Source organism: Phocoena phocoena, chromosome 3 (assembly GCF_963924675.1).
Source record: "Phocoena phocoena chromosome 3, mPhoPho1.1, whole genome shotgun sequence".
Taxonomy (NCBI): domain Eukaryota; kingdom Metazoa; phylum Chordata; class Mammalia; order Artiodactyla; family Phocoenidae; genus Phocoena; species Phocoena phocoena.
Window position 1 is genome coordinate 123311997 of NC_089221.1, and position 15429 is coordinate 123327425.

Sequence of the window (15429 nt, forward strand, 5' to 3'; positions counted from 1 at the left end):
GAATGTTGCCTTGATATTCTGGAACCTGAGGTCATAGCAGTGTAACTGGCAGACATCTTATTTCTTTAAAGACAGGTACACAGTTAACTGTGGGCATGTCCGTCTTACTAACCTGAAGGGAGATACTGCTGAAGATATAGTGTAAGTTAAATAAAAAGAAAACTACTCTTTGGTGGAAAAATCCCTTTAAGAGATAACGCTAGCAAACATTTATCTAGCTAAGTGTCACTTGACCTTTCCTTAGGGGACTCAAAAGGCTACAGATTTCCGCCATGCCTTGTAACTGAGAAGTAGTGGGGGCCTCTCATCATCCCCAGGGCTGCTGGTCCAATTCAGCAAGAGGGTATGAGTCCCACAAATAACCTGAAAACAGAGACAGAAAGAAAGGTCTCGCAGCACAGATATCGTGCTTGAGACCACCTAATAAAAGATGGTTTCCTAAAGTTTAAGCTACGCTAAGTTGTCCCAAGTCTCTAAGGATTTTTACAACTTCTAGAAATCTCCTACTCTTCCATGGACTTCATTGAACATGCCGGGAAAGTGTTGCTACTTCTTCCCTACACAGCCCAAATGGAATCTGGTGAACAAAGCAGGGCTTGGCTGGTGATCGCCTCCCTACTGCTCTGAATCTTCAGGGTCTTAGGAGCCTCTGAAGTATGTCTCTAGAGCATGTCTTATAGAGGCACGGACACCAGAAACACTGGGAAAATGTTCCGAGAGGAATAAAATTAGAGAAAATTGCACATTGAGGGGAGGGGTCTGTAATAAAAATTCAATGTTATTTATACTAGAAAGACAACAGGCGGAAATTGCCAACTCTACTATATATTCTCATCAGACCCATAGAGAATGATTGTGTACGGTTCTGAACTTCAAAGCATTTACTTGAACAGGGTTGTTAGCAAAAGCCTATATAATACCACCCAAATCAAGATCCTTCAGATACAGCTTCATAATTGCCTTCACTCACTAGGTTCTGGACAATTCCCATTGTCTTCTTAACTGTAAGGAAGCATCCCACATGAAGGACAGCCATGTTTCTTCTGCTTACCACTCTATTCCAAGTGCTTAACACAGTGTTTGAAACACTATTAATAAGCACTCAAGAAGTTGTTGAATAACTGTGCTATATATGAAAATTCAAGTTTATAAGAATAACAGAAATTAAGTGATTACTAGCTTTGCAAAAAGATTTACAATAAGATTCCTCTGAAGAATGAGCAACCATTGCACATGTAAGCTGATTCCATATTTTAAAATTTCATTTGTGCCAACTTTTCTAATCAAACATCTATTGTATGAAGTGACCAATCCACATGCCACACAGCTCTTTCACCTAAAAATAAATGAAAAAGAGAAAGAAGAAAAAGAAATGTTCTTCTTTATAGAAGAATGACAACTATTTATGGAAAAGAAATGGTAACTGAAACCCAGTCCCCTGAAACAGAGTCCCCTGATGAGTTTATGATTAACCACTCTATCTAAAACTTTCTCTTTCTTGTCCAGCCCCTCTTCCCCTCAGGACTGAGTAGTGTCAAAGAAAAGGGGAGACTGAAGTCGAGCAGGACCTTGCAGGGCCCTCTCAGGTACAAAAGTCCCTCCATGTTCCCTGTTTCTTATTTGTAGAAAATGGCTTTAGTCTCCTAGGCCTTCCCCCTAAGTTCTAAAGGGCTAAGACTAAGGCAATTACTAATTAGGGAAGTGATGGAATGCAAAAATAAAGGAAAAGCAAATAGTTCAGCAATAAAACAGAGGCCGAGCTCCTCCTAAAGGGATATACACACAATCTGATGCATATCTTCGAGTTGTTCTGCAGAAACTAAGACCGCCAACCTGGTAGAAGATGGTGACGATCTGCTGACCATAAGCACAGAAACCTCAGACTAGCTGGAACCAGAAAGTTGATGATTAAGATTCCCAAAACATTAGCCTGTTACCTCACCACCAACCAATCAGAAGAAAGTCCAGGAGCTACAACCCTCACCCCAAATGTTGCCTTTAAAAACTCGTACTTGAAAGCCATCAGGGAGTTACGGTCTTTTGAGCACAAGCTGCCTGTCCATTATCCTTGCTTGGCACCCCGCAAATAAATGCTGCACTTTCCTTCACCACAACCCAGGGTCAGTAGCTTGGCTTTGCTGTGCAGCAGGTAAGCAAACCCAAGTCTGGTTTGGTAATAATTTTCGCATTAGAAAATCACCATTTTGCACAGTTTCCAACATAATTTATTCAGGAAAGGATCGGGGGTAATAAAACCATTAGGTAAAAAATTGGGAATAGGACATTTGCAAGGTGCTAAAACATCCTCTACAGATTTCTAATTGTAAAAGAAATAACGGATCTTAACTCTGGAGAAATACTCAAAATGTATCTTTACAATGGAAAGTCCTGAGAGTGTTTTTTTTTAATGTATCTTTACAACAAAAACTCTGAAAGTGATTAAAAATACGTATCTTTATAATGGAAAGTTCTGCAAGTGATCAAAATGTATCTTTAAAAGGGAGAGTTTGAGAAATTATCAAATTTAGCATCACTAAGAGTGGGACAAACTGATATTACGTATCTCTTGATGTGGTACAACAGGAAGTAATGTTTAACCTAAATCTCTTTGTCTGTAGACCATGCTGTCCAACAGAAATAAAATGCGAGTCACATATGCAATTTAAAATTTTCCAGAAGCTACTGTTTAAAAAGTAAAAAGAAACCGATGAAATTAACTTTAATATATTTTATTTAATCCAATTTATTCAAAATATTATTTCAGCATGTAATCAACATAAAATTGAGGTATTTTACGTTCTCTTTGTCATAAGTCTTTATTCTACGCTTTTACAGCACACGTCAATGCAGACTACTCACGTTTCAAGTCCTCTACAGACACATGTGGTTAAGTGGCTAAATTATTGGACAGCACAGCTCTAGACCTAACTCCAGTACAAGGAAAACAAGGGATACAACAAATCACCACTTAGTCCTCCAAAGTGAAAATGCAGTTAACTACTCCTTTGTCACATCCCTTAAGCCCTTAGGAGTAAGGACCGTGTCCTATCCTGTTTGTTTTTCATGTGTGTGTGTGTGTGGGGGGGGGGGGTGTTCCCTACCTTATAATCAATTAAGCTTTAAGGATAGCAGTGAGCAGTTAGAAAACTTAATTGATGCTGTAAGTCTTGGGTGGCATCTAAGTAGTTTCTAATACAGATGTGAAGTTATGTCCAAAGATATTAAGGAGAGAAAATAGCATAACAAAGTATCAGCTAACACTGAGAACTTACCTGAGCCAGGCACATAAGTATCTAGCAAATAGTCATCAGAATGACTAAGTGAATGAATTTTTCAAGTGAAAAACAGAAAGACAAAACTACTACAAACTATAAAAGACATGAAGGAACATATCATCTCATTCCCACCTAAAAATTTGCAGTGACTCTCTGGGTAATTAAATCAACTTCGAATTTCTACCTGGAATCCAAGAATTGTTATAATAAGGCCCAATTTACTTACCTGTTTCCAATTTCTCTCTCATTCCTCCAAGATAAACATTCCATTCCCAGCATTATCTCCCAAACAAGCCATGCATTTGCTTTCACCTCCTAGCCCTTATCCACACCTGGTTCTAAAAGCTTGGAATGCGGCCCTGCTCTCCTAGCTGCTGCTCCAATCCTAATCAACCTTCACGGCGCACCGCATCTGTGAAGTCTTATCTGACTCAAGTCCATAGAAACTTCTCCCTCTTCTGACCTAACAGCCCTGACATCGCTGGCCTTGGTCAAATACATTTTGTTCCCCATGCATGCATTCCTTGTTTAATAAGTATGCTGCAATGGACTGGAGCTATGGAAGCCAGGGCTCTAACACATCTCTGCCACTGATGTATAGGATTTGGACAGGTCACTTGTCCTCTCTAGACCTGTTTCTTCATGTGGCCTCTTTGCTACCCCCTCAGCACACCAGCTACACGCTCCTGCCTCAGAGCTTTTACACCTGCTGTACCCTCTGCCTAATATGCTTTTTTACCCAGATTATCTGCTAACAAAACTATATATGCATTTACCCTTGGACCTACAAGCCAACTTCCATAAATTTAAGATACACTTCCACAAATACAAAACCACATATCCACAAAGTTACTCACCATATAATTCTATACAGGTTCTATAAAATATCAGAAACTTAGAAACACCTAAATGCCCATCCATAGGAAACTAATTGAATGAGTTATGGTACACCTTTACAAAAGTATAACACAGAGGAGAGAAGAGGAGGGACAGAAGGGGGCAAGGGAGGAAAAGGAGAAGGACAAAGAAAGAGATCTCCATGACCTAAAGTAAAAAAACAAGTACATATATTTATCAAAAAATAAATTTAACTTAAAAAAGCAACGTATAAAATAATTATAACATCTACTTTTTACATGAGAAAGGAGGAAGTAAAGTACATATAAATAAATATTTGCTTATTTTTAGAAAGAGACACAGGAAAGATAATCTAGAAACTAGCGAAATGGTTAGCTATAGAACATGGGAATGTGGTGCCAGAGTAAAAATTCTCTGAATGGATGTAGTTTTGACTTTCAAACAGTGTAAGTACTTTACTTTTTCAAAAAATAAATAAAAAGGGGACAAACTCATAAAATTGAGTAAGAGAAACAAATGACTTTATATTAAAACCACAAATGAAAAGGAATTCATTCAAGTAACATTTAAACACAGTGCTTTGACTATTTCCCTTAGTGAGAAACACCTTAAGGACACAAAGAACTGCAAATTTGTTTTTCAAAAAATATATATTGAACTCTACTTAGTAAATTTGTTGTTCATAGTAGCACTGCATTGGCAAGTCTGAAATTACTAACAGAGCAAAGCAGTAAATATACTGAGGTTCTTGGGAACCAGAATTTTCACTGTGTGAGAAGAAAGATACAAATATTTTCAGGGAAAATGCAAGAAAGAATTGTGGTATTAGATAAAATTATGATTTTTATATATACATATTTCTTAGCTCTGCCTGTTGGAAAAGCCTATAAAAACCCTACAACTTAGTAGCAATGAGCACACAAAACACCCAGATCTTGCTTTCTTAATACCACTCTCCATTAAAATGAAGCAGAGGTCCTTGGAGAAAAAACTGATTCCTGTTCTGGGGACAGGAAAATACAAGGTGAACAGGAAACTGCTTGTGCCATTAAGCAAAGAAATGTTCCAAGACTTATGGGGAGATAGCAAAAGCACACAGGAACTAGCTTGAACGGGGCCCCCACTGGATAACTCCAGAAAATCTGAGCAAAGTATAACAATGGTAACAGATTATAGCATATATGAAAAAAAGAACCCATCAGTCCATAGTGGTTTGTAAAGAATGGTGAAAGGCAAAAAATGGAAGCAAAGGGGAAACCTCTTCTTTACAGAAGAATGATACCTAATACATGTAGAAGAAATGATAAAATTAAGAACTCACCCTATTACAACTACCCATGTAGTTACTGGCAGAAAGATGATCGATGAATGCTACCATTACCTGAAAGTTTGCTGGTAAACAGGATATTCACATAAATTTTAAAATATCACCTTACAGGCTCCTTACTAATTACAAAAGAGAAAGATTCCTTTTTCAATGGAGAAATCTGAAGATACTACTTTAACCAAGTGATCAAACTTAGTATCATCAGTAATGGGAACACACCAACAATATATGAATCTGACAATCATCAATACATGATGCAGTGGGAAATATCACCCTGTAGTAGTCTTGCCAAGATTTTAAAACCTGAATCCAACCATGAGAAAACAGACAAATCCAGATTGTGAAGCAAACTTACTAGCAACCGGCATGGAGTCATCAAAAATGTTACTGTGATGAAAGACTGAAAAAGAAAAGCTGAGAAACTGTTCTAGTGTGAAGGAGATCAAGAGACATGACCACAAAATGTAATGCTTAATCTCTGAATAGACCCTGAAAAAAAAAACCTAATATTATTGCTAAACTATATTTTATATGCCCAATGTTACATTTCTTTGGCAAGATATATATATATTATACAAGATAATGTCCTAGTTCTTAGGGGTTACATGCTAAAGTATTGAAAGGTAAATTGTCATGGTGTTTGCAACTTACTGTTAAATGGTTCAAAATTTTTAAAAACTATATTCTAAATGCAAGGCGGTATCGTGGATAGGATCTTGTAATAGCAAAAAGACATTAGCGGAAAAACTAGTGGGACTTCCCTGGTGGCGCAGTGGTTAAGAATCTGCCTGCCAATGCAGGGGACACGGATTCTATCCCTGGTCTGGGAAGATCTCACACGCCACGGAGCAACTAAGCCCATGCACCACAGCTACTGAAGCCTGCGCCCTAGAGCCCGCGTGTCGCAACTACTGAAGCCTGCGCGCCTAGAGCCCGCACTCTGCAGCAAGAGAAGCCACTGCAATGAGAAGCCCGCGCACCGCAACAAAGAGTAGCCCCCGCCAGCTGCAACTAGAGAAAGCCTGCGTGCAGCAACGAAGATCCAACACAGCAAAAGATAAATAAAAATTTATAAAAATACAGGCATATTAAAAAAAAGAAAAACTGGTGAAATCCTAATGAAGCCTTTAGTTAATGGCAGCGTACCAGTATTAATTAGTTTTGACAACTGAACCAAGGTTACATAAAATAATAACATTAGGGGAAACTGAGTGAAGGGTGTACCAGAACTCTCCATACATTAGATGCAACTTTTCTATAAAGCTAAACTATTCCAAAATAAAAAGTGCATTTTTAAAAATGTATGTTTAAAGAGAGAGAAAGCAAATGGAGCAAAATGTTAATAACTGGTAAATCTCAGTTGACAGGTATATGGATGTTTACTAGCCAATTATTTTAACTTTTCTGTAGGTTTAAAATTTGTCAAAATGTGAAAAGAAAATAAAGTGACAGAAGGTTAAAAGCAAAAGAATGGAAAAAGATATTCTACATGAACACTAACCAAAAGAAGACTGATGTTATTATACTAATGTTAGACAAAGTAGCCTTTAGGAAAAAATAAAGGAAAACTTCCTCATTAGAAAAGTTCAATTTACAAGAAAGACAACAGAATCTAAATTTATATGCACCTAATCACACAGCATCAAAATTTATAAAACAAAAATTGTCTGAACTAGAAGGAGAAATATGTATATCCAGGGTCATAAGAGATTTCAGTACGTCTCCAAAACAAAGAGTACACCAAGAAAACAAAACGGTAGGATACAGATTTGAACAATTCAATCTGCAAGTATGACCTAATGCACGTATGTAGAATTCCACAACTGCAGAACAAACATTCTTTAAAAGCTCACATGGAACATGTATAAAGAATGTTCATACACTGGGCAATAAGCTTGTCTTTACGGGAGGAGGCGTAAGGCAGGCTTCCAAGGTGCTGGCATTGTGATATTCCTTGACAGGGTGGTGATTACATAGGTTTTTGCTTTGTTGATAAATTCTGTTTTGTAGTTCATTTTTTGTATGTATTTTATAAATTTGTGTGTATATTATATATTTCTTATGGTTGTTCAGTTTATGTGCATTACATTTTATAACTTAAAAAGAGTTAGAATCCTTTAGGAAGGTAACCATCTCCCATAAAACAATAAGCCCAATGCAGCTTATTTTTCCTTCAGCATTTCAACTAGTTGCTGGTTTTTGTTTCACACATGATGAAGTAATAGGCTTATGCTTAGAGGCTTCCTTATACAAAACTTACATATCTTTAAACATAAAAAATATATTCAGCCCAGCAAGACATTTATTCTTAAGAGAGACACATAGGAATTGAGACTGAGGGAACAGAGAATCCATGAATCCCAGCTCACACTTAATCCAAGAAAGTATAGGTTCATAGGCTCAGTTAATAAAATAGGCACAATCACTTACAAGAGTAAAATTATTTTCCTTTCACCTTTCTTTTTTTTGGCCAAGCTCATTTCATTTAATTTGCCTAAGTTAAACATTAAGTAGGCTTTAGGCCCCAGGAAGGATTACTTTGATGTTGGGAATAACTAAGGCTATGCAGACTGAGGGAGCAGAAAAGAATCTAATGGAGGGAAAACAAAACAGCTGCCCCAGAAGAACCAAACAAACATGACATGATTATGGCCCATAGTAATCTTAATATAATCTTTATATCTTAATCCTGATATAGTAGTAGTAGTAATAGAAGAAGGAGTATTCAGTAACATATACTGAAGGCTCATCATCACCATATCATCAGTAACATTTCTAAAGGTCTACCACCTGCCAGGCACTGTGCTATATATAAGATTTTCCTAGATTGTTTCATCTAAACATCTCACAGTAAGCCCAGAGAGTAGGTAAATTACTAGTTCCATTTTACAGATGAAGAAATAGGCTGAGTAACTGGCCAAAACCACCCAAGTAGCAAGTGTAAGAAATGGAAATCTAACATAGCTAGCCTGACTTCAGAGAATGTAACCTTATCCACTCTGCTATACAGCCTGTTCCTAGCAGATAAACAATGAAATGATTTGCACTTAATGATCTCTAAGGAATATTTCAGTTCTAACGTTCTATGATTTGCTTTAATGATTCTATATTCGAGCATTCAACTAGGCCCAGTAATCTCAAACTGTATAAAGCAAAATAAGGAAGCTCAATAAAATCTCTTTACATCACCTGAAAAGTTAGAATTCAGGTTCCTTAGGATTATCAGAGTTGGACTTTCCCCATATTAAACCCTTCAAGAAATAGAAATGTTTTTCTTGTCTGTCAATCAATACCTAATATTTTTTCCTCATATGAAAACAAATGGCACAGACAATATCAAATGACATTCCAGAAAGAATAAGAGAATTTGCAATGCTGTTGGCTTGATCCTTTTTGTTTTGTTTTTTGTTTTATTTATTTATTTTTGGCTGCATTAGGTCTTCGTTGTTGGGTGCAGGCTTTCTCTCTAGTTGCGGCAAGCGGGGGCTACTCTTTGTTGCGGTGCTGCTCAGGCTTCTCGCTGCAGTGGCTTCTCTTTATTGTGGAGCACAGGCTCTAGGCACATGGGCTTCAGCAGTTGTGGGACAAGGGCTCAGTAGCTGTGGCGCACAGGTTTAGTTGCTCCGTGGCATGTGGGATCTTCCCAGACCAGAGTTCGAACCCGTGTCCCCTGCATTGGCAGGCGGATTCTTAATCACTGTGCCACCAGGGAAGTCCCCATTGGCTTCATCTTTAAACACAATTGGACTCAAGACAAATCTGATAGATGCAGATTTCTGGGGGAAATCCTAAATCCTAAAATTTCACCTAAATTTAGTGAAAATCAAATAAACTGTTTATAAACTATTGATAATTAGCCTTGAAAAAATATTATTGGTGGTTAATTGAATATATTAAAGCTAAAAAAAATTCTTATAAACATAAGACCTATTTGTTCTTTATACAAAATACTGAGTGATCATAATCAAGTCAAAATATTCTCATTTGTTCTTTTAAAATCATCATGAGAGTTCTTTTTAAAAAGCAAAACTAGCTGCCTAATTTACTCTTTTAGAAGAAAAACAGCTAACTCCACAATGGATATAATATAAAAAGTTGTTAGATGCTCCTTAGTCTCATAAATAATATGAAGTATACCTCATACAAGAAGCATACTGACACTTTTGTAATAATCTGAAATACTAGAAGCTTCTGGGAAATGGAAATAATTTGTTAAAAAACAAAAACAAAGTATGGTACAACTACTTCTCTTCAAGCCCTCAATAAGGAAAAAAAATTTATTAGGTCCAGCAATCCAAGAAAACTTGGTGTATTTACAAGTACATGCAGAATTCGATGGTTAGAAATGAAATCTATTTAGGTCCAGCCTAAGATTCTCATAGCCCATCTATAGGCACAATCATAGTAGTAATAACCCCAGAAACCAGGATAAATCTCCAATGTGCCTGAATTTAATGAACCAGATAGATCATTGTATCACCAATATCTGCCCATAGCCCATTTTCAGTAAGATGAATTTTCTTGCTCGTGAGGTCCACGTGGAAAACAGCATGCTCAGAAATGGGGGTCTTCTCAGCGTGCTCTTTTCCCAGGACGGGAACTCGCCGAGGCCCCAACAGTGGATCATCAAATCTCATCAGTTTCACTTTGGAAAGGTCTACAGCAAAAGAAAGTATCAATATGAACATTTAATTACAGTCTCTGACTCAAACCCATGCCTGAGCCTGATAATTCACACTGGTTGTTATATCTAAAACAATATTTTCATCAGATTACTAAATAGGACCCGATGTCAGAAAGCAAAGCTGAATCTAACAAATCTTCATCTTCTGTCAACTTTTACCCAGATCAAAGACCAGCAGAGATTCTGGATAACACATCTCCTGAATTACAAACCAAGGGGAGGGACTGATTATACTTTTGAGTATTATCCTATATGGTCTCTCAAATCACTTTTAATACACTTCAGTTAACCATTTTTCAGAATATTAAAAAGCCTAAAACTTAGTTATCTTGCTTGTCTTGCTTCCTGGAATACTTAAAAGTTCAAGAATTGTGGCTTTTGGGGAAAGATAATTTTGGAAAAAGAATTACTACTCTAAGAAATAGCATTACCAGTTTCTTGTTTTGCTCAAAGGATGAAAGTGTATTAACAAGCTGATGAGAGACAAGGAAAGAAGGGGAATGGCTGGGGGAAAGGGCGCAGGTTTTAGAATTTTGAGCTTTTGGATGAGTTCCAACCCTCCCTTGCTTGAGATTTTCCTGATCTGCTCTTATGCAAGCTGATAAGATGGCTCCTGGTAAAGACAGCACTTGTCCCTTGAACAAATTTATGATCCAACAATCCTGCCAACAACTGAACCCAAAAGAAATTTATTTATTTCAGCAATTCTGAGACTTTTCAACATCAAATGGTTTTATTTTATATGGTAGAAAAACACCATAAATGACTACAAATGCTGATTCTGGATTTACAGCTCATTCTAAGTGTAGCATGGCTAGTTTATACTTAACCTGATCCACAGAAACTGAAGATATTTTCTGAATTACTTCCCACCCCTTTCTAAAGTAGATTGCTGGGTGGTCCATGAGCTACACTCCCTCATGTTGCCTTGAGAGTATGAAACTCAGCATGAGAGGGATAAGGTTTAAAAAAAAAGATAAAAGGAAACATTAATGCAGCTGGCAGCTATGCCAGGAGTACAGGTTATACATTCTATTCTCCTTGGGAAACAAAGACTAAAGGACTACAAGTTTAGGGTAGGGATCCTGGGGCTTATAGAGCAATTATCTGCAACTACCATGAAGGCAAACCCTGCCTAAGAGTCTTTGTAGAGTCTCTGCAGAGGCCATACAATCTATCCCCATATACAGCACAAGCCCTGAAAATTAAAATGGGAAAGGAGCACTTACAGTCTTCTTGACAGCCATGGTCTTATTTGGGGGGAAGAACACAATTCATTTTAACAGCTACTGCAATTCAACATGCACATCAGTGATAGCAAATTATTTTCTTATGGAAGTAGTGACAAGTCCTACCGGCAGATTTTATGCACAAAGCCTTTTACTGCAGATCTGCCTCTGTCTCCCTCTCTCACTCTCTCTGAAACAGACCTCCCTCATCATTCCAAGCAATGCTGAATCAAACTATTTCAAAGAAGCCTTAATACCCAACCAGGCTTCTAAGTGACAAAACACATCTGCTTTGATGTTTCACCATGTAGTTATTACTGCCAATAAAATTATTGGTGCTTTCTTAGTGGTTTTACTATCTTTTCTTATCCCAGACCTCTCTTATCATTGAAAATGTTGAAATTTAAGTCTGCAACTACACAAGATTTAAGGCACTTAAAGATGAGAGTGATTGAGAGTCCCTAGGGATTGATAATGTGGAATGGAGCTTTTCACCTCCAAATTATTAGTTCACATGTGGCATGGGTGGTAAGTGATTTAAAGTCATTATCGTCAAATAGTTGCTCCATGGCCTTTGTGGACTGAATGATGATTTTAGCTAGTGCCTCCTGGACCTAGATCATAATCACCCTCAATACAATTGGCACTAACTGGATGACTTGCTGGCTATCACAGCAGACAGACTGAGAAATATGTTATTGAATTTCACTCCTTTCCCATCTCATATACTCAATATACTCAGTCCCCTTAGATATCAAAGTGTTCTGAGGGCTTCTGGAAAAGTCTTAAGTTTAGAGCTCTTCTGTAGATACTTGGAGGAATATCAACTGCAAACTCCCCCTAATATTTCTATTTTCCAAATTCACAGTAGCCACTAATACCAAACTTAAAGCACTTCATGATAATATTATTCACAGCTAGAATGACAAAGGATGTAAGAATTATGCCAGAGGCTCAGTGAGAAGAGACGAGCTAAAGAAAACACATCAGTACAGTTCTAAAGAACCTAGTGAGTGCTGCATCTGAGTGTATTTAAAAGGGAGTCAGGTTTAACATTATATTATATAATACAATTTCCAATACAGGAATAAAACCTCTTATGCACTATAACCTCATAATAATCCTATCCAGCATGTCCACACAAATATCTGTTTTCTTTAGAAGCCACCATATTGTTCTTCAAAGTTAAGAGTTCTTCCTATTACAAACATTTCTCATGACTGAATATATGCAATATAAAACAGCCAAAAGGAAGGCCACAAAATGGCTTCCTATATGTTCACACTTCAAAATTTTCAAGTTCTGCTTTTTGTGGCCTATAAGTTCTAAGGATGGCATTATCATTCTACAGTACCTGGTTTATTGAAGGAACACGCTAAATGTCTACAACAAAATGGATGAACCTTGAAAACATTTTGCTAAATGAAATAAGACATACAAAAGAACAATATTGTATGATTCCACTATACAGGTACCTAGAACAGTCAAATACATAGAGTAGAAGAGTAGTTACCAGCGACTACAGGGAGGAAGAATGGGGAGTTATTATTCAATGGGTAAAGAGTTTCAGTTTGGGATGATGAAAAAGTTCTAGAAATGGATAGTGTGGTGGCTGCATATCAGTGTGAATGTACTTAATGCTACCGAACTGTACACTTAAACAATGACTAAAATGGTCAACTTTATGTTATGTATATTTTACCACAATTTTTTTAAATGTCTGCAAACAAAAATATTCCTAGTCCTAACATATTGCTGGTACACAGTGAAAAAAGTATCAGTGTGGGCTTCCCTGGTGGCGCGGTGGTAGAGAGTCCGCCTGCCGATGCAGGGGACACGGGTTCGTGCCCTGGTCCGGGAAGATCCCACATGCCGCGGAGCGGCTGGGCCCGTGAACCATGGCCGCTGAGCCTGCGTGTCCGGAGCCTGTGCTCCACAATGGGAGAGGCCACAGCAGTGAGAGGCCCACATACCGCAAAAAAAAAAAATGTATCAGTGTTTCCCTCATGCTAATACACATTTTCCCTTCACCCTCACAGGTATAATTCTCAAGGCCCTATCAAACAATGTTTTCTCCATAAAATCATGTCTGATCACCACAGCTGGAAATAATCTCACCTTTTTCTGTGTGTAAATTTTACTATATCTCTCTTACTGTACTCAGCAGTTTCTCCTTAGATTATGATTATGTACTTCAATAGCTTAGTCCCCTACTCCTTCACTAGATGCAGCCTCCTAATGAACAGTACTTTGTGGACTCCCCAAAGCCCCTAGTACCTACAAAGGAGTCTCTGCATACACAGTTGTCTCTACACACACTACACATGATATTCTCTCAAGAAATGACAACAGAAGGTACACGAATGACTTCAAGAGAACAAAAAATACATGGTAGAATGAATTCCAAAGGGCTATTTTAAGTCTTCTATGTAAATGGAATGTTGTTACCCTGAATATAATTCCATAAATTGGTCACTGTATAGGATTTGTAAATCTTTTCAGAAAATTTTATACTGATGGTATTTGGCCCAATCAACTCTTGATTGCCATAAGAAGAGAAGAGAGAGATTATGTAAAATAGGGAATCTCAACATTAATTTGTCTTCATAATTTGGAAGAAAAATAATACAGAAACAAACTAATTCCCTTCACGCTCTTCTCAGCGTAAGACCAGCTGAGTAATTAAAAAAAGAAACTATACAATCCCACTACTGGGCATATACCCTGAGAAAACCATAACTCAAAAAGAGTCATGTACCACAATGTTCACTACAGCACTATTTTCAACAGCCGGGACATGGAAGCAACCTAAGTGTCCATTGACAGATGAGTGGATAAAGGAGATGTGGCACATATATACAATGGAATATTACTCAGCCATAAAAAGAAACAAAATTGAGTTATTTGTAGTGAGGTGGATGGACCTAGAGTCTGTCACACAAAGTAAGTCAGAAAGGGAAAAACAAATACCGTATGCTAACACATATATATTGAATCTAAAAAAAAAAAAAAAAAAACAGGTCTGATGAGCCTAAGGGCAGGAGAGGAGTAAAGATGCAGACTACAGAATGGACTTAGGACAAGGGGAGGGGGAAGGGGAAGCTGGGACGAAGTGAGAGAGTAACACTGACATATATACACTACCAAATGTAAAATGGATAGCTAGTGGGAAGCAGCTGCATAGCACAGGGAGATCAGCTCGGTGCTTTGTGGCCACCTAGAGGGGTGGGATAAGGAGGGTGGGAGGGAGATGCAAGAGGGAGGAGATATGGGGATATATGCATATGTATAGCTGATTCACTTTGTCATACCACAGAAACTAACACAACACTGTAAAGCAATTATACTCCAATAAAGATGTTAAAAAAAAAAAAAAAGCTGTAAGTTGTTATATCAAATCTAATCATAGGAGATCTAGACTTAATCTTGCTAAGAAATTAAGATTATTTACATATTTTACCCGGAGGCACGCTGTCTAAAAGAAAGAATATGAGGGCTTCCCTGGTGGCACAGTGTTTGAGAGTCCGCCTGCCAATGCAGGGGACGCAGGTTCATGCCCCGATCCGGGAAGATCCCACATGCTGCCGAGCGGCTGGGCCCGTGAGCCATGGCCGCTGAGCCTGCATGTCCGGAGCCTGTGCTCTGCAATGAGAGAGGCCACAACAGTGAGTGGTCTGTGTACCGCAAAAAAAAAAAAAAAAACAAAAAAAAAACAAAAAAAAAAGAAAGAATATGAGCTTTGGAGTCAAATATATCTAAGTTTGAATTCCAGCTCCAGGATTTACTAGCTGTATGAACTTTGCAAGTTATTTAGCCTTTCTAACCTCCATTTCATCATCTGCAAAAGGGAAATAATAGCCTAAATGTTACAGGGTTGTAAAAGGATTAAATGGCCAATACATGGCAGACACTCAATAACTTTTACTCTGTTTCTCTTCCTTCCCCAGGAACAGATTCAGTCAAGCAGGTTAGTTTGGAATTAAGGGAATATGTTCCTTCATTCTGAATACTTCTGAGCGTTGGAAATTGCTTATTACAATTTTAAAGCTAGATGGA

At 37.7% G+C, this 15429-nt stretch overlaps 1 protein-coding gene across 3 annotated transcripts in view; it reads right to left on the minus strand.

Annotated features, from left to right (window-relative positions):
• Positions 1–9709: 9709 nt before the first annotated feature.
• LARS1 (leucyl-tRNA synthetase 1) overlaps positions 9710–15429 on the minus strand; it is a 66866-nt gene continuing 61146 nt past the window's right edge. For all 3 annotated transcript variants that reach the window (XM_065875632.1, XM_065875633.1, XM_065875635.1), the window contains one exon: positions 9710–10117. In XM_065875632.1, coding sequence (XP_065731704.1) covers positions 9912–10117 — 206 coding nt within the window. In that variant the 3' untranslated portion in view covers positions 9710–9911. The remainder of the gene's footprint in view (positions 10118–15429) is intronic.